At 38.2% G+C, this 23,826-nt stretch overlaps 1 protein-coding gene across 8 annotated transcripts in view; it reads left to right on the top strand.

Moving 5' to 3' along the window:
• The window catches only part of kbtbd8 (kelch repeat and BTB (POZ) domain containing 8), a 31,718-nt gene extending 7,921 nt beyond the window's left edge, over positions 1-23,797 (top strand). For 3 of the 8 annotated variants that reach the window (XM_078209479.1, XM_078209476.1, XM_078209484.1), the window contains exons 2-4: positions 8,895-9,102; positions 10,070-11,187; positions 18,658-23,797. In XM_078209479.1, coding sequence (XP_078065605.1) covers positions 8,954-9,102; positions 10,070-11,187; positions 18,658-19,121 — 1,731 coding nt within the window. In that variant the 5' untranslated portion in view covers positions 8,895-8,953 and the 3' untranslated portion in view covers positions 19,122-23,797. Of the gene's footprint in view, positions 1-7,036; positions 7,117-8,894; positions 9,103-10,069; positions 11,188-18,657 lie in introns of those variants that run through there. The other 5 variants (XM_078209480.1, XM_078209481.1, XM_078209477.1 and 2 more) reach the window with 4 other exon arrangements.
• The last annotated feature ends 29 nt before the right edge of the window (positions 23,798-23,826 follow it).

Raw genomic sequence — 23,826 nt, 5'->3', positions numbered from 1 at the left:
TTGGCAAAAAAAAAATCAAGCATTGAAGACTCTCTTCCCACTTTCATTATCTCATTCTTTCATACTCTCTCTGCCCCCCCCCACCCCATCCCCAGTCTCTTTAAGCCCTACTCTACTTGTCTTGAAGGTACTGCTAGGATCATGTTTTTAGGGACTGTGAACTGTCCAAGACTTCACTCAATTAGTTAGTTATTTTTGCGTATTCATAATCAGTAACTTTCCAGTGGTGGTAGTCCAGACCAGTCCCCATGTGGATACTCGTGAATCACTGCAACCCAGGTTCAATATTTTTAGCCTCTTGTAGCCAGGTGAATTGTCTAAAGGAAAGCACAAACTTATATTGATGTAGTGCCTTTCATGATTTTGGGATGTCTCAAAGAAGTTTACATAACTGATAGATGTTGCACCCTTGTCTCTTGTGTGGCTGAGACTGCCAGGGCCAGCACTGTGATTTTCCTTACCTGTCTAATCTCCAACCCACTGACCACAAGTATACTTTAGGCTTAGTATAATTGATTTAAAATTTTGCAAAATTAATTGGATAGCAAATGAGCGTCTTTCTAAATTAATAAGAGACCAATACATCTAGTAAAATTCCATTAATTAAAACTTTTCCAACTCTAAGTAAGTCCTCCATGAAGTTGGTGTTTTGAATTTTAATGTTGACGTAGATTATTAAGGTTTATGTTTCTCTCTTATTTAATGTTCGTGCATCTAATGGAGTTGGAAATAAGGCAGTACACATAGCTGTTATTTAACAATAATAATAGACATTCTTCAGTTAATTAGCATGGAATAGGAATCATTTAGTGAATGTTTAGCCCACTAATGTGGAAGCGTACTTTGCCTTCAGTAAATTGTAGATGTGCATGATAGTTAAAATGTCAAACATAAATTTAGACTTTTGCATGATCTCTTAAGTTTGGGCAAAACTAACCCAATTTGAAATATGGTGACCATAGATGTGGGAATGAATCATAAAACTCCCTAATTCTATTTTAAAATTTCTGGTATCTGAAAGTAATAACGTGGAATTTGAGCTCAGTTATTGTAAACTAGTGCCTTTAGTTGTGATGTATGAAATCCTGGGCAGGACTTGCTGAAGCCTGAAAGAATGGTTGAACAATGAAGGGTGATTAGCTTTTCTGTTGGAATTTTTGGAAGATGACTGATTCGGTTGAAGGAAAAGGAAATGATTTTCCTTTCTACTCTTTTTTTATCTTCTCCATCATTTTTTTAAATCCCATTTTGATTCAACCTCTTTCTGATGTGTAATTGGAATGAGAATTACTTTGTGGGCGGCACGGTAGCACAGTGGTTAGCACTGCTGCTTCACAGCTCCAGGGACCTGGGTTCGATTCTCGGCTTGGGTCACTGTCTGTGTGGAGTTTGCACATTCTCCTCGTGTCTGCGTGGGTTTCCTCCGGGTGCTCCGGTTTCCTCCCACTGTCCAAAGATGTGCGGGTTAGGTTGATTGGCCATGCTAAAATTGCCCCTTAGTGTCCTGAGATGTCTAGGTTAGAGGGATTAGTGGGTGGGATATGGGGGTAGGGCCTGGATGGGATTGTGGTTGGTGCAGACTCGATGGGCCGAATGGCCTCTTTCTGTACTGTAGGGTTTCTATGATTCTTTTTACCCAGTGCTAGTTAGAATGGAAGGAAGTTGTAGATCCTGAAATTCTGCTTGGACCATTTAAGTTAATTAGCTGTGGTTTGGGGAGTCACAAGGAAGAAATTGTAAGGCATTCTTGCATCTTGACTTTTTAAAATATTTGCTTACTGAATTCAATAGAAGACTTTTAAAAAATTAAATGAACTTGATTATCCATTAATTATACACGCACAGTACCTGAAGGTAAAAGGTACTTTTCAAACCAGAATCTTTCATTGAGCATTTATTTAATCCTGAAAAATTCAGATTCAGTCCAATAAAGGAGTTCATTTTTACACAACTTTAGGATAGCATTTACATTGTCTCAAAATGCTATAGTTGGATGTGAATGTATTTATGTACTTTAATTTGGATTCCTAATGTGACAGGACACATGGAGATGGCAGGGAAGATTTCTAAACAGTGGGGAAATTGCAGGGCTGAACCTGGAGATAGGGAATCATGGGAGTTAGAGTACATGGAGGTGAAATCCGGAAGCACCTGTAATGCTAATAGTGTTGAGAACATTAAAATTGTTGGAGTATGTGAACATGTTGCCAGGAGATCTGGGGAATTAAATGGGTGTGGGAGCACTTGTAAGTGGGTGACTGGGGGGGGGGGGCAGAATATAGCACTACCTTGGTACGTCTCGTTTGAATAAGCAACCACTAATTGGAGGGAGTCAAATATAGCAGACTTAACAGGTATGTTTGAAAATGCAATGTTTCATCTAATAAACGTCTAAGAGTGCTTGCAAGATGCCTCCTTGAAGTTAGGAAAGTAGCTTGGAAATCTTTAAAGGAGGATGAAACTCAACAAAGTGTGTTCTACAAATGAATGAATTTTAATTCTGGCAATAACCTTTGTGGTATGATATACTGTAATGCTACCTAGGTCTGTCATCAACATCTCACTTCCATACACTATTTCTTGTGTTGTCAGTTGCCTAGTCATGGACGAGCTGCCATTTCCTCCAGTTAAAGCACTGGGAAAACAAAAGCCAGTGTCTTTAGGTCTCATCATCAATTTCATTTTCTTTGGAGCTGTCTCAGACAATCCAACTGCTTGCAACCTCAGTGATCTATTGGGCCCTAAGCTGAGTTTCTTGACCCATATCCTGTTATCAGAAACTGTCTACTTCTGCATTTGACATGGTTGTCTCTGTCACTGCCTAAGCCTGACTGCTGTTGAAACCCTCTACTGTGTTTTTGCCTCCAGGTTCCACTATTCCAATGCCCTCTTATTAGACCTCACCTTCCATTCTCCATAAAGTTGAGCTCATCCAAACGCCGCCACTCATATCCTAACCTGCAGCAAGTTCCTGTATCACAGTGTGCTATCTCACATGTAAAATTCTCATTTTTAACTAAATTCCTCCAAGATACTGCTCCTCCCTATCTATCCACAGCCATCTTTGACCTCTGCCTTTCTCCAACTCTGGTCTCTTGTGCCCCCGAGCCCCTCTCCCTCCTTCCAGCTCTCCTCGACTCATTGTTGATGGTCATGAACTTCTTCCCAAAACTTCTCTGCCTCTGTCCTTGAAAACCCTCCTTAAAACATATCACTTTGATCAAGATTTTAGTCACCTACCGTAATAACTTGATATCTCCTTTGATAAGTTTTATCATGCACTCCTGCAAACCCTATTGGGTTATTTTCTTTTAGGAAAGGTGTTATTTTCTTTCAGAAAAGGTACTGTATGAATCAAGTTTTTGATGAGTAAACAAGAAGCACATGATTGCTATCTGTTGTATTGGTATCTAAACTGAAAAGGCTAACTTTGCGAAAGACATATACATTGGTACCCCAATAGTACTCTTGATTAGTGAGCACTTGTGTAATGTTGTACCATTCAGCTTGACCTCTTAATTATGTATAATTTGTGCTTGCTTCGTATCAGTTTCGGAGGGTTTTGTGTGTGCATAAACTGCACAATCCATACAGTTTTATACCTCCCCGCAAAAGCCTACATTTCACAGTTACACTATTTTTTGTGTGATCACATTTGAATTATCTACAGACAACTTTGGTCTAGTTTAGAGGACAGTAATTAGTTGGATGATGTCATTTGGTCAGCATACTATTTCCTTGTTTCTTCAGTTTAGATTTTTACCTTTGTAACTGTTATTTAAGAAACTGAGGATGGCAAATTTTATACTAGAAAGTAAATTGAAGATCATTTGCTTGCTTGTGGTTTGGTCATTTCTCTTCGTGGCAGTGATCAATTTACCCATCAATAGACAAGTATTTAATTCAAGTAAGATAATCTGTGCAAGATGCTGCTTTTCATTTGTGGTATTTTCTCCCAATATTATTGTATTTAAGCTTTGCAAAAAATACCCTTTAATTTGCTCAGTGAGTTATGAAAACATTTTAGATGGTAGATTAAAGAGTTGTTCTCCAGTGAAGTGAAAAGGTTGATCTTTGAGCTTTCAAAAGGTTTTTTTTGACAAAGTACCACACAATGGATTTGGTAAGCAAAATTAAAGTATTAAATTGTGTCAGCATTGATACAAAATTGGTTAAGGGGCAGAAAGTAGTGGTGAGCAATTATTTCAGACTATACGGAGATAGACAGTGGTGTTCTCCAGAGGTCAGTATTAGAATCAGTGCTCCTAATGCTATATTGATGACCTGGACTTGAGTGTGCAGGGGCATAATTTCAATGTTTACAAAACTACACAACTTGGGAATGCTGTAAACAACGAGCAAGATAGCAGACTTCAGGTGAAATGGGCAGACATTTAACAGAAATATATGTGAAGTGATACATTACAGTAGGAAGAACAAGGAGAAGCAATATGAATTAAATAGTTCAATTTTAGAGGGTGCAAGAAGACCAGCAGGTGTATGTACACAAATCTTTGACAGTGACAGCACAAATTGTGAAGGTTAAGCAAGGATGTTAGGCTAAACATTTCTAAAAAGTAATGATTAGGCCATATCTGGAATATTGTGTTCAATTCTAAACACCACACTTTCAAAAGGTGGTCTTGGAGAAGGTGAAGAAGAGATTAACTAAAATGGTACCAGAGATGAGGGGCTGAAGAAGTTGAAGTGTTCTCTTTTTAACAGAGGTTTGGTGATAAAGTGTTTGCAATGGCAGTAGGGTCAGGAACCAGAGAACACAGATTTAAGATGACCAAAGAACCTGGTATGATACGAGGGAAGAATATTTAATACAATGAGTTGTGATCTGAAAGAGTGGTGGAAGCAGATTTAATTGTCAGATTCAAAAAGAATTGGAGTTAATGGGAAAAAGCAGGCTAGTAGGGACTAGGTGGATGGCTGTGGTGAGAGCCTTAACTGGCAAAATGATTGAATAGTGCTGCTTTTGCTGCACCATTTTATGATTCCAATTCTATAAATTTACAATTTGATTTTTCTATTTTTTACTTTCTACAGTTGGTTGTGTGCAATTTGATGCCACTAATATTTTTAAAGTAGATGTGTTGCAAAATATTTGTGAAAATTACACTTGTGTATTGGTATGCAGTTATAATACCTAAAGCATTGTGATAAATGTTGATAACAATGAGTGGGAAAGCTGGAAGTGGATTTGGATTCAAACTGTGAAAAAAACTTGAATATTGGTGAATTGGTCCCATGTCAATTCATTTTCGGTCTGATTTCCCTGACTCCCTGATTCTATCCTGGCAAATTAAACAAGCAGTGATGGTGTGAATGATTGGAGCAGGAACAGATGTAGTCACTGTTACAACTATACATCTGATTGGTCTGCTAATCCAGAGTATGAATAAGGCTTTAATACACGATGCTGATATATTGCGATCAAATTCTGATGGTGAAAATTAAATGAATGGCCTTGTTATCTGTACATTAGGAAAGCTGCCAGCCAAAACCCTAGTGACTGAAAGTTATTAAAACCTTTAGGCTATTGGTTATTCTGAATATCTAACTGCTATGAAAAGGTGCTCCCATTATACATGTTTAATCACTAACTCCCTGCGCCTATACACATCTTTCAATGAAAGCTTGTATCAAATTATCTAGTACTATTCCAGGTACTTGATTTCACCAGCATAGCTACTTTGAAAGACTACTAATACTAAACTAAATGTCACTTGAATCTGTTTACCCGAGAACCTTTTAATTCACTAGGGATGGTGAGATCTCATTTGTTTGCAGCAAATCTAAATAAAATAATTTTGCTGCAGGGCATCATGTAAGTGTTTCCTGAGGGGTGGCTCCATTAAATCCAGAAAATTCATCAATGGCTGTAAACAACTTTGCTGTGGTTGTCTTTTCATGTTTTACTTGCACTTTTTATTTTTAACTTCATTCCATTTTCCTTTGCCAAAAGATACAAGGAAGGGAGGTACAGTAACTCCAGACTGGCTACCTTTTGCAGCTCAGAGACTTGCTGTTCACTTTCTTTAAAATAAAGCATTCATAATTCTTACTGAGCAGATGTTTTTTAAATGTTGATTTTCCCAGAGGCAAAGAGCATTCAACAAGCTGAAGGGAATGACCAAGAAAAAACTGTTGGTGTTAGCAATATCAGTGTTTATGTCAAAAGGTGATGTGAGAAAGAAGGTGGTTCCTGCTGTCTCAGTTCATCCTTCCTCACTGCAGCCATGTGGATATTCTCTTCTTCCATTCCTACTTTGTTAATCTGTCTGTCCAGTTGTATCTGAACTCAGCCCTGGTTAAATTCCCAAACCTTTAGAGCAGTTTTTTCCATTTTGCTACTAGTGGATTGAGACTTTGCTTCTCCTTTAAGAGCAGAGGAAACAAAAATTTGCATGCCCACTCAGCCATTGCTTTCTTGACCTTTCTCTCATACAGTGACTTTAGTACAAAATGTGAGGGTCAATAACTGATGATCCCTTTTCTGCTTTGCTCAATTCTAAAATTTCATTTTGAAATGAATTGATTTTGTCTGAAAGAAAAATTACTCCTAGCTTCATAGTGAAATAGCCAGGGAGATATAGCCTCTGCCATTGATGAAACTGCGTGACATGTGCAATTACTGTTGAAAGTTTAAATTGAGCCCCTCACTACCACAAGGAGGTGGAGAGTTCGAAATAGAGAATTTGTCAAAGTATGGAGGGAGAAATGCAAGTTTAGAAGGTTTGAAGCCAGAGCACAGCAACCTGACGAGATGGATTTAGAAGCATGTTATTGAGAGCTGGAGTTTAAGTTTATTTATTAGTGTTGCAGGCTTACATTAACACTGCAGTGAAGTTACAGTGAAATTCCCTTAATCGCCACACTCTGGCCTGTTCAGGCACACTGAGGGAGAATTTAGCATGGCTAATGCACCTAACCAGTACGTCTTTTGGACTGTGGGAGGAAACCAGAGCACCCGGAGGAAACCCACGCAGACACACGGAGAATGTGCTGACTCCGCACAGTGACTCAAGCCAGGAATCGAACCCGGGTCCCTGGCGCTGTGAGGCAGCAGTGCTAACCACTGTGCCACAGTGACCATCACAGCTGAAGGTTTGTCCTTCGTAACTGAGTAGAAATGGCAAATAAGAATCTGTCGAGAATCTGGAACACAGGGTTTGGCTTGAAACATGTTAAGTGAAGATTTCCTTTTTGTTTCACTGTTGATCCTCTCTTTGAGTCAGGAAATTATCGACTGGAATTTGCTTTCAGCAAATGATTCAGGCTGACTCAATCGGTATTGAGCGAATGCACATTGCCAAACATGTTAAATTTTAGGGTCTGATGTGACAGGAGGAATATTTGGCCATCAAGAGTTCAAAGGAATTCTCCCCTTGTTCCGGTCAGCATTCCACCTTTAACACCTTTACTGATATTTGTGGGATCTTGCTATGTGCAAAATGGTTTATGCAGGCTCTACATTTCAAAGTTTATTATATGTAAAGCTCTTTTGCAGTGTCTTGATGTGGTAATGTGCTATATAAATGCAAATCTCTCTCCCAGTTAGTGGATTCAGGGGTGATGGGGTTAATTCAGTAATAAAATCCCTTGTCCATTTTTACTTCAATGTTGCAGTATTCTTGGGCCACTATTTTGTTGAAATATGAACTGCAAGTAAGTTTGAGCATATTACTAAACTTATTTTTGGACTTTGCTTGTAATTTCTTGTGTTCAACTCCAAAGACTACTCCCATTAGCAAATTCTCCTGCAAAACAAAGGGAGACTTATAATGCACAATATCTTGAGTTATTGTCAATGATTTAGTTGAAAACCCTTAATTAGTTGTACATCAAACAATGTAAAGTAAATTTTGTAAAGATGTAGAGTAGATTTTGGATCTTTGTGACACCTTATAAATATCGTATTTACAGAATCCACTTAATGCAGGAGGTGTATCCTAAGAGGGAGATTCCTTAGTGTCTATTTTAATAATTCAAGGGATGTGGGCTTCATTGGCTATGCCAGCATTTATTGCCCATCCCTAATTGTTCTTGGGAAGGTGATGGTGAGCTGTCTTCTTGAACTGCTGCAGTCCATGTAGTGTAGGTACACCCACAGTGCTGTTCGGATGGGAATTCCAGGTTTTTGACCCAATGACAGTAAAGGAACAATAATATCTTTCTTAGTGTGACTTGGAATGAAGTGTACATTAACCACGTGTACAACGTGAATCTTATTATCAAAGTACCTTTGAACTGTAGTACAGGTACAGTTATAGCTAATTAAAACTTGCTCTATTTTTGTAAATATGTAATGAATTCCTTTCACCTTGGAGCATTCCCCTCACAGCAGGTGGCATGTCATACTGGTAGGACTATCTTAATGGTCACCAAGAACTGTTTTTAGTTTTGAGTTGCCTATCTGCAGCAATGGGCCTTTTATTTTTACTTGGACTGAGCATTCCCCTCTGTTATTGGTCTTGTTGGTCCGGCATTGAGTTTGATTTTATGTCCTAGGAATGAGCAAGATGTTTTCATTCCTGAATTTTGCTTTGTTGTCAGTGTTCTGATACTGGTGCTTTTGGAATAAAAACGTCTGAAATAAACATCAAACAAGCCCCATTAGTATCTGAAAAAAAAGTTAATGTTTTAAATAGACTTAACAGGACTGAGGTACTTCTGACAAACAAACCTTGAAGTTAGCTTCCTTTTGATAGCCAAGCAAGGTATTGGCGATGTGTATAAAATTGTAATCACTTAATATTTTGAACTACAATTTGTTTCCTTTTGAGGCCTGAAAGTCATTTGTAGGTGTGAATATATTTATATGACCTTGGATGTTTCTTTTTTGTGTGATAAATGATGAATACTAGTGTCCTGTCTTTCCACAGAATTGAATAAGTTTTTACTGGGACACAATGGAGTTTCGAGTACAAGTCAGAATATTGGGATGGACCCTGCACATGCATGTAGCATTCTGCAGCAGCTTAAATGTATGTACGATGAACAGCAGCTGACAGACATTGTGGTGGAGGTAGATCATGGAAAAACGTTTTCCTGTCACCGAAATGTACTCGCTGCAATTAGTCCTTACTTTAGGTATGCTTTTGCTGTTTTGGTAGCTAGTCACTTATTAATATTACAAACCAGCTTATGGCACATCAAAGTGGTGGGAATGGAGACAATTGATGTAAAAATGAAACAACCATTTTATCTTTTAATCTCAGTTGTGAAAGATTTGAAGTTCTAGTTCTCTTAATTACATGACCATGTACAAATGGCATGGAGTTCAATGAATAGTCTAATTTTTGCTTTAAAGAAAACTCAGATGGTGTTTAAGAAGACTTGGTTCTGAAGAAGTAGTCTAGAATTTAATTCCAGAGCTTAATTATGGCTTAACTCTGTCAGTGGGTCACTAAAATACATTGAAATGTTTTTCACAATTTTCTTTTTATGATTTATTTTCTGTCAAAGAGAATAACAAGTTGGACAGGTTGGTTTATTGGGATTAAATCTATGAAAAGCTATTTCAATTGGAATCTTGCGTTTAATTCTTAAGTTTGGTCCATTTTAAAACCTAGTTTCACAAAGTTTTTGTGTAAAATAGCTTCGTGTTGAGTTTTCAGGAAATTTAGTTTTCTGTTTGCCAATTTAGAGGTAGCATTTCCTCTAAATTGCAAGGTTAGGAATTCAAACCCCACTTTAGAATAGAGAAGTTAGGCTGATGCCCCAGTGCAGTACAGGGAGCTCTTTTTCAGATAAGATTTTTAAGGTCTGATTGTTTTTAAACTGCTGGAACATTCAAGATCAATTGGTTTATTCAAATAATTGAATTTTCCCAGTGCCCTGACCAATATCCCTTCAACCAATATATTCAAAAACAAATTGATCAGTCATTCATCCCATCACTGTTTGTAGTTTCTTGCTGTGCAGCAATAACTCGTGTTCGCCTGTTCTTGCAAAGTAATCAACTGTGTGCTAACATGCTTTTGTGATACATTACTATATGGATGAAAATATATTATTCCGGAATGGGTTCAGTTCATTAAGCTTTTTTATTTCATAGGTCTATGTTCACAAGTGGCCTTACAGAGAGCACTCAGAAAAAAGTGCGAATTGTGGGAGTGGAAGATGATGCAATGCGGCTTGTGTTGGACTATGCATATACATCCAGAGTATCACTGACAGAGGCCAATGTGCAGGCTCTTTTCACAGCTGCTAGTCTCTTCCAGATTCCATCCTTGCAGGACCAGTGTGCCCAGTATATGATAAGCCGACTGGACCCTCAGAACTCCATTGGGGTTTTCGTATTTGCTGATGCTTATGGACACCAGGAATTGAAGGAGAAATCTCAAGATTATATTAGAAAGAAAATTTTATGTGTTGCCAAAGAGCAGGAGTTCCTCCATTTGACTAAAGACCAGCTCACGAGCATTCTAAACAGTGATGACCTAAATGTGGAAAAGGAAGAGTGTGTTTATGAAAGTATAATTCAGTGGCTTGAGCATAACAGAGATAAAAGGGAGCCACATCTTGCAGACATTTTTGCCAAATGTATACGTGTACCTCTGATGGAAAAGACCTTTTTACAGAAAATCCCTTGCACTTTTGCACAGGCTATGGCTAAAAACTCCTCTGAAGATGGAAACAATGAAGGGGCTGATGGCTGTAGGCCAAGACTTGGTATGACTGCTTCACAGATGATTATCTGCTTTGAGGCTGCCAACAAACACTCAGGAAAGAAACAAACTGTGCCTTGTTTAGATACTGTCACAGGCGAAGTCTTCAAATTATGCAAGCCTCCCAATGATTTAAGGGAGGTGGGAATCTTGGTGTCACCTGATAATGACATTTATATTGCAGGAGGTTACAGGCCAAGTAACAGTGATGTCTCTATAGATCATAAAGCAGAGAGTGATTTCTGGATGCATGACCATGCAACAAACAGGTGGTTGCCCAGAGCTCCATTGCTGAGAGCACGTATAGGGTGTAAACTAGTTTATTGTTGTAACAAAATTTATGCAGTTGGAGGTCGGGTGTATGAAGGTGATGGACGGAATGCACTAAAATCAGTGGAGTGCTATGATGCCAGGGACAATTGCTGGATAGCTGTCAGTCCGATGCCTGTTGCTATGGAGTTTCATGCTGCTGTGGAGTATCAGGATAATATCTATGTGTTACAAGGTAAGGGTGTGGATGCCCAGTGTACCCATTGTTTTGAATTATTTTTCATCAGTTGGTATGCAAAGTTCTAGCAATGATTATAACACTCCAAATGAAAATCAGCTTGAATAAGAAAATCTAGCCATGCAAATGCAAGGCTAATACATTAAGTTAGCATAGCCGGTACGCTATTAGACAAATGATCCATAGGCCTGTACTGATCTAGAGTCGTATGTTCAAATCCCACCAAAGCAACTAGGGAAATTTAAACATAATTAAATGCCGTAAATCTGAAATAAAAACCTAGTATCAGTCATGTTAACCTTGAAATAACCTGATTGTCAGAAATTCCATCTGGTTCGCCTTTACTTGACTACAGACCCACAACAATGGTTGGCTGTTAACTGCCCTTTGAAATAGCTTGATATGTACCTCAATTGTACCAGGGATGGGTAATAAATGCTGGCCATACCAGTGATGCCCATATCCCAAGAATTAGTTTAAAAAAAATCTCTCTTGCAATTTACTAATTCTGATTTGAGGAAATATTGCTCGAGTGAGTCATCTTGACTTATCTAATCGCTGCTCTGCTATGTTTGTAGCCAGCTGTTGGTGGAAGCATGTCTTCTAAGATTTGAGCTAAATTTATTCAGTTTGTTGGGTCAATGTGAGTAAGGGTTATGTCACTTCGTGTGTGCGTACGTATGTTTGTGTGTATGCACAGGTGATGGGCAGGTGAAGCAGTGTTTTTAATTTAAAATAACTTTTAATTACCATATCAATAAAGAGGGTACTTGATTGGCAGGAGTACTATTTATTATCTTACATTGGTATGGTTATACAAGGATTAAGCTCTGATCTCATTAAAGCTGTTAATTTAAGTTGCGATAATTGTCAAAGTTTTGCTACTTGGACAAAACTAAAAGCAGTTCTAAAATTGACACTTTGACCTGAACTGAAAAATCACGGTTGTTTTCTTTTTATAATGAAATCTAAAGCTTTTCCTTGCAGTTGGTTATCATGGCTCTTGCCTTTTGATGCAGGCATACGAACATAGGAGCAGAAGTAGGCCATTCAACCCCTTGAGCCTGCTCTGCCATTCAGTAAGATCATGGCTGATGTGTTTGTGTTTCAAATTCCACATGCCCATCTATCCCTAATGACCTTTGATTCCCTTGCTAACAAGAATCTAATCTACCTCCGCCTTAACGATATTCAATTACCCCCACCGCTTTTTGAGACAGTGTGTTTTAAAGTTGCACAACCCTCAAAAAAATTCTTGTCTTTGTCCTAAACGGGTGACCCCTAATTTCAAAACAGTAGAGGAAACATCCTTTTCATGTCACTTGTCAATACTGTTCATGAACTTGTATATTTCAATCAAGTCACATCTCACTCTTCTAAACATTCGTGGATAGAAGCCCAATTTGCCTAACCTATCCTCGTAAGATAACCTGCTCATTCCAAGTATCAATCTAGTAAACCTCCTCTGAGCTGCTGCCAAAGCTTTTACATCCTCCTTTTAATAAGGATACCAAAACTGCACACAGTATTCAAGATGTGGCCTGCAATGCTCAGTACAACTGAAGCATAACATCCTTTTATGTTCAATTCCTTGTAATAAACGATAGTATTTGTTTAGATTTAATTATTTGCTGTACTTCCATATTTTTGTGACTCATGCACTAGAACACCTAGATCCCTCTGCATCCCAGAATTCTGCAGTCATTCTACATTTAAGTGATGCTTTTTAAAAATTCCTCCTGCCAAAGGAACAACTTCATAATTTCCCACATCATGCATTATACTAGCACATTATTTTCTAGATTTTTGTCCACTCACCCAAACTATCTATATCCATCTGCAACCTCCTTATGTTCTCTTCACAACGTGCTTTCCTACCTATCTTTGTGTCATCTGCCATTTAGTACCATGTCTTCACTCCCCTTAATTAAATAATTGATATAAATTCTAAAAAGTTGAGGCCCCAGCACCGACCTCTGCAGTCACATCCTGCCAATTAGGAAAAAGACCCATTTATGCATGCTGTCTGTTTTTTGTCAGCCAGCCACTCTTCTATCCATGCTAATATTACTTCCTACAGTATGAGCTTATATTTTCTGCAGTAACCTTTGATGTGACTATGCCTTATGAAAATCCAAGTGCAGTACATCTACAGGCTCCCTGTTATCCATAGTGCATGTTACTCCTTCAGCGAGTTCCAATAAATTGGGTGAACATGGTTTCCCTTTCACAAAATCATGCCAACTCTTTCTAATTACCTTGAGTTTCTCCACGTGGCCAGCTCTAATCTCCTTAATGATCAGTTCTAATATCTTCCCCAGAACAGACATCAAGCTAACTTCCCTTCCCTTCTTGAATAGAGAGATATATTTGTTACACTCCAGTCTGATCAAACCTTTCCAGAATCTAACAAATTTTGGAAAATTTAACACCTCCACATCTACCTTATTAAGTTTAACTTTATTTATTAGTGTCACAAATAGGCTTACGTTAACACTGCAATAAAGTTACTATGAAAATCCCCTAGCTGCACTCTGGCGCTTGTTCGGACACAGGGAGAATTTTAGCATGGTACTTAACCAGCACGTCTTTTGGACTGAGGGGAAACCGGAGCACCCAGAGGAAACCCATGCAGACACGGGGAGAACGTGCAGACTCTGCGCAGACAGTGACTCAAGCTGGGAATCGAACCCACGTACCTGGCACTGAGGTAGCAATGTTCACCACTGTGCCACCGTGGCACCCCTGAGCTACCTCTTTTAAAACACTAGGAAGCCTATTTGGACCTGCAGACTAGTCAGCCTGCAGCTCCATCAGTTTGCTCAGTACCACTTCCCTAGTGATTGTAATTTCACCAAGTTCCCCCTCTCTGCCTTTCACTTCTTCATTTATAGCTATTACTGGAATGTTTTTGTATCCTCCATAGTTAAGACAGAAGCAAAATATTTGTTCATTTCCACATATCTAATTTAACTACCCATTATCACTCTCTAGAGGACCAACATTCACTTTACCTTTTCTCTTTTTAAATACCTGTAGAATCTCTTGCTATCTGTTTTTACAATTCTAGTTAGCATCCACTCGTACACGGTAGCACAGTGGTTAGCACTGCTGCTTCACAGCTCCAGGGACCTGGGTTCGATTCCCAGCTTGGGTCACTGTGTGGAGTTTGCACGTTCTCCTCGTGTTTGCGTGGGTTTCCTCCGGGTGCTCCGGTTTCCTCCCACAGTCCAAAGATGTGTGGGTTAGGTCGATTGGCCATGCTTAAATTGCCCCTTAGTGTCCTGGAATGCGTAGATTAGAGGGATTAGCGGGTAAAATATGTAGGGATATGGGGGTAGGGCCTGGGTGGGATTGTGGTCGGTGCAGACTCGATGGGCCAAATGGCCTCTTCCTGCACTGAAGGGTTTCTATGATTTCTATGATTAAGTTCCCCTGATTAATCTTTCAGTCATTCTCTGCTGTTCTTTATATTCTGACCAATCACCTGACCTGCCACTTATCTTTGTGCAGTCATGTTTTTTTCCTTAACTACTTGAGTTAATTGTAGATGGTGGGTCCTCCCTTTAAAAAAGGGGGTATACTTATCAGAGTATTCTGAATTATCCCCTTAAATATCTGCCATGGCTTCTCTCTTGATCTATCCTTTAGCATAGCATCCCAGTTCAAATCTGAGGTTTGAGTTCTCTTGTGGATGTGGAATTCTCATCCCAGGGGCACAGCATCATGTCATAATCCAAGACTGCTGGTGGCAAGGTGCATAATTGAGTGAGATTGACTGGGTTGTGTGAATTTGGGATGAGGAGAAGAGGGGATTAATTAATGTTTATAAATAAATATATAGCTTTGTACCAACATATATCCATAATAGTCAGTTTCTCTGTATTTGCCAGTGACCTTGGTTCTCAAGAATAGTTGTTTTATTGTTTCTACCTTTTTTAATATCCCACACCCTTTTTCTCCCAACACCACGCCGCCCCCCCCCCCCCCCCCCCAATGTTTACTTTATAGTTTCAAATGTGTGCTCCTCAATATGAGGTAGGAATAAAATATTTAAAGTAACAGTTCACAGCACATGGTGGCCTTGATATTGAAGGCTCGTTACTGCATGGGGACAAAAGCAATTTTAGCCAGAGGGCTATGCTTATTTGTAATGTTTATCTAACTTTTTATTTGTATGGAAAACATTCTGCCCAGTTTTAAATCCAATGTTTTTTTTCTCAAATGCCCTGATGTAGATCATTATTCCCTGACCCAAGAGGCTGGAGATGTGGCCTACTCCCACTCCACACCTCCTGCTATTCCGAGCTGGGAATACTAAGTCTAGCATCTGTTAGTAAATTATGGATAACTGAGGGGGTGTAATTCAAGGCAGTGATCCGTTTAAAAAGTTCTGATGGAACAGTAAAACAAAATAAACTTGATGTTATCAAGTCTGCAATGTTGCATGAAATGCTGCAGCATGCAATATTCTGTTATAGTTATGCTTGTGATACCAAATGAATGGTAATGGAAAGCTGGCTCCTGTAATGAAATGGTATTATTTACACTGACACCTGGTTTGAGCTGGAGTGATCCATTATGTTGTGCTTAGTACATAGGATGCTACTGTGCTTCCAGGCTGCTTTCAAGTAATGGGTAATTTATTTTGGAGGCATATAAAAGCTTAGTTGATTAATTATTTGCTTGAATTGATCATCTTGGTCATCTTTTTATGAATGTTTTGGCAGGAGACCACATTCAAAAATTGGATCACTCATAATTTTAAGACTTTTTTTTAACTTTGCCAATGCCTTTACTTTGGTTTGGCATACATTTTTCTGATTGCATCTTTGAACCACCTAACATGGTACTTTTGTATTTTTTAATTAGTCCACATGTTGTGACTGCTGCTGGCAAGGCCAGCATTTATTGTCCATCCCTAATTTTCCTTGAGAAGGTAGTGGTGAGCTGCAGCCTTGAACTGCTGCAGTCCATGTGGTTTAGGACAGACCCCCCACACTGTTATTGGGTAGGGAGTTCCAGGATTTTGACCCAGTAACCTGAAAGAATGGCGATGTATTTCCAAATCAGGATGGTATGTGACTTGGAAGGGAGCTTGCAGGTGGCCGTGCTTCCATAAGGTAAGTTGCTGGTTTTGTACTCCCAACATCATCTTTTTAAATTGTAAAATTATTATTTTTTTATAGCAACTATTTTCCACTTCACCACATACTGGCTAGTGAATTTTTAGTGTAAAAGTAATTGGAATTTAGCCACAGTAACTCAAATACTGATGTCATCACAACTGGCAGTGCAAAAGAAGAATTAAGAGAAAATTGGCATTTGAGAATGACTTTAAAAGCAAACTTTACATCATTTGAACTAAATCTTTTTCTGGCAATTCATCTTTCATGTGGATATTAACAAAATTAAGTAAACTAATTGTCATAACCAGAAAGTTGAAAGTAAAAGCATGACACATGAGGGGAGAGGATGCTTGGGCACACTCTTCACTGCTAGAGTTGTTTATTTGCAGCCTATCTATTTACTTTGGACATTTTGAAAAATTAACCTGACATCTTTGTTTCAAGCTACAGAATATTCTTTATGCTATTTTCATGGATTCCTAAACTGTTTGTTTTGTATTGGAATTGTAAAAAAATATTTACAGGGTAGCTTCTGAAGAAAGTCACTGGTATTGAAATCTGTTTAGTTAGGATGGCTTTATGTCCGCATCACAGGCTGAGTGCCAAAAATAAATCTGTGCATTGTACAAGTGTACAATATATGTTTTAAGCATGGGTTTCATTGTCTAGGTGGAATTTAGCTGCTCATCACTCATTTTGTGTGCCTTGGATTTTGTAGCTTATTAAATTCTTTGGTAAATTTGCTCTCCATTACAATGTTTTATAAAAGTAGCTAACAAGCAGTCTCGATCGCCAAAAATGTTATGCAAACATTGAATATTTTAACGTTTTATTGCTGGTGCTGATATTCAAACCTCACTGAATTATTCTAAGAACATTTTGACAGTGCTGTTCCACTAAATAGCTCTTTATTTTTCTTAAATGGGATGTGGGTGTCACCAATAAGGTTAGCATTTGTTGCGCATCCCTAACTACCCTTAAACTGGGTGGCTTGCCAGACCATTTTGGAGGGTAAGAGGTCAACCACATTACTGTGGGTCAGGAGTCATACACAGGCCAGAACTGATGAGGTTGGCGGATTTCCTTCCCAAAGGGGGATCAGTGAACACAATAGGTTTTTAGAACAATCACTAGTCGTTTTTTGAGTCTAGCTTTTATAATTTCTGATTTGAAATTAAATTCAACCAGCTGCTGTGGTGGGATTTGGACCCATGACTCCAACACATTAGCCTAGACCTCTGGATTACAAGTCCAGTCATGATGTGGAGATACCGGCGTTGGACTGGGGTAAACACAATAAGAAGTTTAACAACACCAGGTTAAAGTCCAACAGGTTTATTTGGTAGCAAAAGCCACACAAGCTTTCGGAGCTCTAAGCTCATGTCACACTATTTGTAACTCCCACAGTTGCGTGGACCTGCAGAGTTTCACTGGCTGTCTTGTCTGGAGACAATACACATCTTTTTAGCCTGTCTTGGTGCTCTCCCCATTCACATTGTTTTGTTTCTTAAAGACTTGATTAGTTGTAAGTATTCGCATTCCAACCATTATTCATGTAAATTGAGTCTGTGTCTTTATAAGCTCTGTTTGTGAACAGAATTCCCACTCACCTGAAGAAGGGGCTTAGAGCTCCGAAAGCTTGTGTGGCTTTTGCTACCAAATAAACCTGTTGGACTTTAACCTGGTGTTGTCAAACTTCTTACTGTGTTTACAAGTCCAGTGTCAACACTACACCACCACCATTTCCCCACAGTTGGGAAGCTGGCCGTTAATGTTTGATGAATGCCAGTATTGACCAATGTTGTACCCAAATGCATGTTTCCCATTGCTGTGATGCTGAAATTGAAAATTGAAACTAAATGTGTGACATTAAGGAAAAAGGGTGAGATTAGTAAGGTGCTGTGCTTAAGAATTTAAATTAAATATGAAGTACTACATGTTAAATACCTACTCATTTGTCCATATCCATCACAGTTGGGTGCTGTTTGTTTTAGTGAGCCCCTTACCTGCCCAAAAATGAATTTTTAAAAAAAGTCTTGTAGAATTTTTGTTACAAAGTTTGGATCATTGTCTGCCCTGCCATACAGCTGGGGTCAGATGGCCAGTTCCCACACCTTGTCAAATATTTGGAACCAGGTGTGAGGAAATGATCAGGAATGTCCCAGGTCGATATGGGTTAAAATTGGGAGTGGTTGCTTGGTGATCCAGTACATTGATAAGCTCTTGGTTAGTGAACTAATTATCTTATAGCACCTAAATAAATTAATCAGACAACAGAACAACAGCTTCAATCATTTTGGGTTGGGCAAAGTCTAAATTGTCTATTTCCTTTGTTTAGGTGAATCTTTCCTGTGCTACAACCCTCACAAAAACTACTGGGGCTGTTTGACACCAATGAGCGTGCCCAGATCCCAGGGGCTGTCAGCTGTCTGTAAAGGTTCTATCTACTACGTAGCTGGAATTTGTAAAGCACATCAACGGATGCTTACAGTCGAGTCTTACGACATTCAACTTAACAAATGGGTGCAGAAGAAGGACCTTCCACTGGATCAGTCCACAAATCCCTACATTAAACTCTTTTTGCTCCTTAACAAACTGCACCTTTTTGTGCGAGCAACACAGGTGGTGGTGGAGGAACATGTTTTTCGCACAAGCCGTAAGAACTCTTTGTACCAATATGATGAAGAATCTGATCAGTGGAAGAAAGTGTACGAGTCACCAGACAAGTTATGGGACCTCGGTCGCCATTTTGAATGTGTTGTTGCCAAACTTTATCCACAATGTCTTCAGAAAGTGTTTTGATTTTCTTCAGGCAACTTGCATGAACTATTGGTGTGACATGGGCTAACAGTATTTTGTGTAATCAAAATGGCTGTTTTAAAAGCACTAATGAAAGAGGATCGGTGCTTTTGAAAGTAGCAGTGTTTTTGAAATTGTTCAGAAGTTTAGTTTTATAATCAAATTTTACTAACGTTTCACTGGTGCTCGGGAATATAAAAGTGCAATTACTTACACGAATTATAGCTTATTTTTTATTTTTAGCTGGCTCATTCAGTGGCATTTCTTGAATTGTATAGCAGTTGTCCATTGCCTGGCAATCTTAAAACTATGCAGACTAGCAGGCAAAATTCAGCTTGGCAGTGAGAAATTGTTTTGCCCAATGATATGGAAAAACTAAAGCCTTTAATGAGACATACGGGTATAAATTTGTTCAAAATTAAGAGCGTCTGTATTTTTTAAGTGTCTGTATTTGAGAGTTGACCATTTTACATTTAGTGACCTGATTTAAATGTGAAAGTATTTTGATGGCTAGATCTTAAAGGGAAGTAAGTGAATTGAATGGTTTTTACATCAAATAACCAGTGACTCAGCAATTGAAATATTGTACCAGGATCGAGCCTTGGAATTAGTGTGCACTGCATAGCAGTGTATTATGTAAATTTATTTCACTCAGTCCCTTCATTGCTTAAAAATTTGAATAAATCTGTCTTAATTACACAGCTTTGAAAGACTGAAAATATGCAATTCACAAGTGATAAACCTTTAGCCAGTTAATGAATATGACAACTACTTGGGGTGCATCTACCTACTGTCGTAACAGGGTATATAGTTTTACAGTGGAACAGTGTGGAAAAATAGTTGATTTATCCACTTTGCAAACTAAATTAATATTTTTTGCAATAAATGGCTTCTGGAAGTATTGTGATCAGTTATTGGTGCTGCACTAAAACCGGAGCTTTGCCAACTTAACTTTATAGGGCAGCATTCAATGTCTCCTCCACTTATTTTGAGCCGACTGGATTTGCTGTGGTGAGTCTGGCATTTTGTAACTTGAGAATGAAGTGGATAATGTATCGTCTTTTTGCTTCTTGAATACACCTCGAGCTACTGCAGAAGCTAAAACTAAGATTGCCTCCTTTCTATGAAGCACTGTCAAATTTTGTGTATTTTACATGAAGTCTTATTTTCATATCTAGTATGTTCTTCAACCTTTTTGAACTTGCAGCATAATCCACCTAAGATATGAATTGCACAGATGCAAAACATCCCTATCTTGTATTGAGTTCACATTCGGACCAGATTTCCTAACATTGGTGTAATCCGATTGCCCAATTTTAATGATGCCATGTACATTCTGCTGACTAATGATATGGATCTTTAATGAAAACATCCTTCTATCTTGCAAGTATAGTAAAGCAAACTCTCATAGTATTTCCAAATGCTAACAGTTCTGATGAGCTGCTCATATATGACTTACTGAAGCTGTATATCTTTTTATGACTATAAAATCATTAAAGTAACTTTCTTACATTGTATAATCTAAAACCATGTCCTGTTTAAATTCAGTGCGCGAATAACAAATATTTTATGTACTATGAAGTTGGCAAACTTTTAAAAATTGAATGGAAGTTATAAGTGTGTTACCTAATGTAGAAAATAGTTTGCATGCACTAGATGGCACTAAATCATCTTTCTTTGCATTAGCATGCAAATACTTCCGGGGAGCGGTGGGGGGACAGCAAGTTATGCGAGCAGCAAAATTCCATCCATGGGAAATTGGTATCTACAACTGAATGGATGTAGTATACTGTCTTGTGATCCCGATTCCATCATTGCCCATCAGGAAGCATTCACCTTTATTGCAAGAATCCTAATTCTTTCCAAGTTTTTACATTTCCTCTTGAATGATTTGAGTTAAACTGCACTGATTTGAATTTTCCTAGTCTGCAACCAGTAGATTTGATTGTGTTCTACATCTTGTAAATTGTCTTATTGTAATTCCATCAAATAATTTCTGATGGACTGGACACCTTGGCATAAGGTTTTAGTGAATTAAAACCTGATTTCAATGTTCAGTCCATGCAACTGTTTGCATTTCATTCAAGGTGAAGGTAAATTTAAGATTCCTAATGTCCATAATACAATGCAAAAGCTATATTGAAAATAATCTAAAATGGACTGAGGAGCTGAGGGCCACATAAATCAGTGTAATCTAAACAGAGCTAGTCAGTAAATAATTAAACCGGTACATTGATAGATATTTAGTAGTTCCACCTTTCTCAAATTCTTGTGCGAAAATAGTTTCAAAACTTTGCTTTGTCTACTTTCAATCAGTTGAGCAGTGGACAGCACTGATTCTGAGTATGGGGTTTGCCACATTTCTAAGTAACTTGTACAATACAGTCAGTTGTAATCAGATGGGTTTTTAACTCTTGGAGCTGAGCATTGTTTATGAAAGCAGATATGAGTTAGATAGTTGTCCTTGGGAATTGGTTGATGTTGTGGGTTTGGTTACACTGTGATAGAACTGAATTCTAGATGACATTGATGGGAACTTTCTTTGGCTGTAAAGGTACTGCAAGAAGCAACTGGGAACCTAGGCTTTGGTCAGTCAATATACAGAGCTACCCACAAATTAAATTCAGACCTTAAAAAACAAAATGCACTACTGTCAATGGGAATACTCTGACCTGAACACCAGAGGCGTTGAATGAGTGCTAAAAGGCAAACTAGGGATGTTTGATCTGGCATTTCAAATGGCAGAATGTTGCATTTCCAACTGAGCCTCTTGTCTTGAATTTATTGCTCCAATCATTAAAAGATGTACTAAATCATCTTGCCCTGCATTAACATGCAAAATCTTCCCAGGTGAAAAAGAATTAAGTTTATAAAAGCAGTAAAATTGCATAGGGAACTGGTATATACAACTGAATGCAAGTACCACTATCTTTTGATCCATTGATGCCTCAGGATTTTTTTTGTTCTTCATGTGACTTTCCTGCATTTGGTGTTTACAGCTTTGAATTCCAGAACTCCACACTACCCTGGGCATGCCACGTTATCTTGTAGCAAAACGTTGAGAGAACCAAATCTCAGAAGTTCTGTAATTGTGTGGTAGTACACATGACAACATTCTGATGTGCGTTCACAGTCAATTCCAGTTATATTGGCTGATGTTTTGACGAGCTGAAGCATTCGGTACCTCAAGTGGTCGGCAAGCCAACTAGCTAATTGAGTAGACTTGATCTCTTTTCATTTTCAGTTGCTCCTTCAAACTATCACAGAAACCTAACTATAGCACATGCTTTGCTACAATGTAGGTAGCCTTTATTTTTTTCAGATGGTGCATTTAAATGGGTTAAATGCCTTTGTTTTAGCTGGCATTGTGCATTTTCCTATTATCAATTTTATACATTTACAAAATCTCTTTTTTTTTGTCCTATAAATGCTTGAAGAGGGAGTTCTGCCCACAAATTTGGCACGTTTTATCCATACTTTAATAGGAATGGCGGAAATCTGAAATAAACATTCACTATTTTCTGCCTGGAAAAATGTTAATGGCAGCTATATTATAAAATGAAAATGGCAAAACTTAGTTTTCCTTCCCATCCTGAATTCAGGAATATCCTGAGTGTTGTGTATTAAATTAAGTTAAAGCAATAATGAAGGTCCAGCTAAAAGTTTGTGGGCGGTAACATTTTAGGTATGGCATTCTTACAGAACTTAGTTACAACAACTTGTCTTTTTTTGACTGCAACACTGATTACTTACAACAGTGCACTGCAAAGATACCCCCTAATGGTTCAAACTGATTTCTTTTAAGTTTTGTTTATTTTTTCATTACGAAGTACTTCAACTTCAATCTTTGTATTTTTAACCACTTGCAACTTTGCAACTGCAAACTTTTTGAAGCACCTTTCCACATATAGACCGGAATTTTACTGACACGCCCACCCTAGAATCGGAATCGCAGAACGGCATTCTCAATTGGCCTGGGGCGTACGAGACGGTAGAATTCCAGCAATAATGTTGCATTAATTAGTGTCAGAAGCTATATCATGGAAGATGTAAGGCTTAATTTCAAAAAACCTGTAATTTTCTTAATTAGACAACATTGCTGCTGTTTAGGACAATCTTTTTATTTATAGAGGATATATCGACTTTGGCGGGGGGGGGGGGGGATGGATTTGATTTGGCCTGAAAATTATAAAATAGGGTCGGTTTAGCAAATGAGTCCTCATTGCACCATGTGATAGTCAACTTGAATTGTACAAATACAAAAGCTGGTTTCTGATTTGTGAAGTTGAATCTGCATTTTTGTAAAAGAATTTGTAGAATTTAGATATATTTGCACTGTAGATTTGCTGGATTATTTGTTCTTTGCTTCAGCTGTCAAAGCTGTTCATTCCATTGTGTGCAAAGACTTGGCTATAGTTAACGTTTTTGATGTGACTTGAAATGTATGTTCAGGTTTATATGTAATCACTTGAATTTTTTTTTGAGAAATGTAAAAGACATCTAGCTTGTACTTGCACATGATTTGAATTGAATGCTTTAGAATTGGTGTTCGGATGGGATAAGCTGGTTTACTTGATATGTGATGTAGTTTAAAGTACTGTGTGACCTGTAATGAAATGAGACTATATTCTTGAAATAAATTGATTAAAAGATGGACGGTTGAGCTTCTCTGAACTCTATGAACGGTAATCATTTTGATTGGCTATTC

This window comes from Mustelus asterias, chromosome 3 (genome assembly GCF_964213995.1).
Source record: "Mustelus asterias chromosome 3, sMusAst1.hap1.1, whole genome shotgun sequence".
NCBI classification, from domain to species: domain Eukaryota; kingdom Metazoa; phylum Chordata; class Chondrichthyes; order Carcharhiniformes; family Triakidae; genus Mustelus; species Mustelus asterias.
Note: the sequence above shows the minus strand (reverse complement) of the source record. Positions and strands in the feature narration are given on the sequence as shown.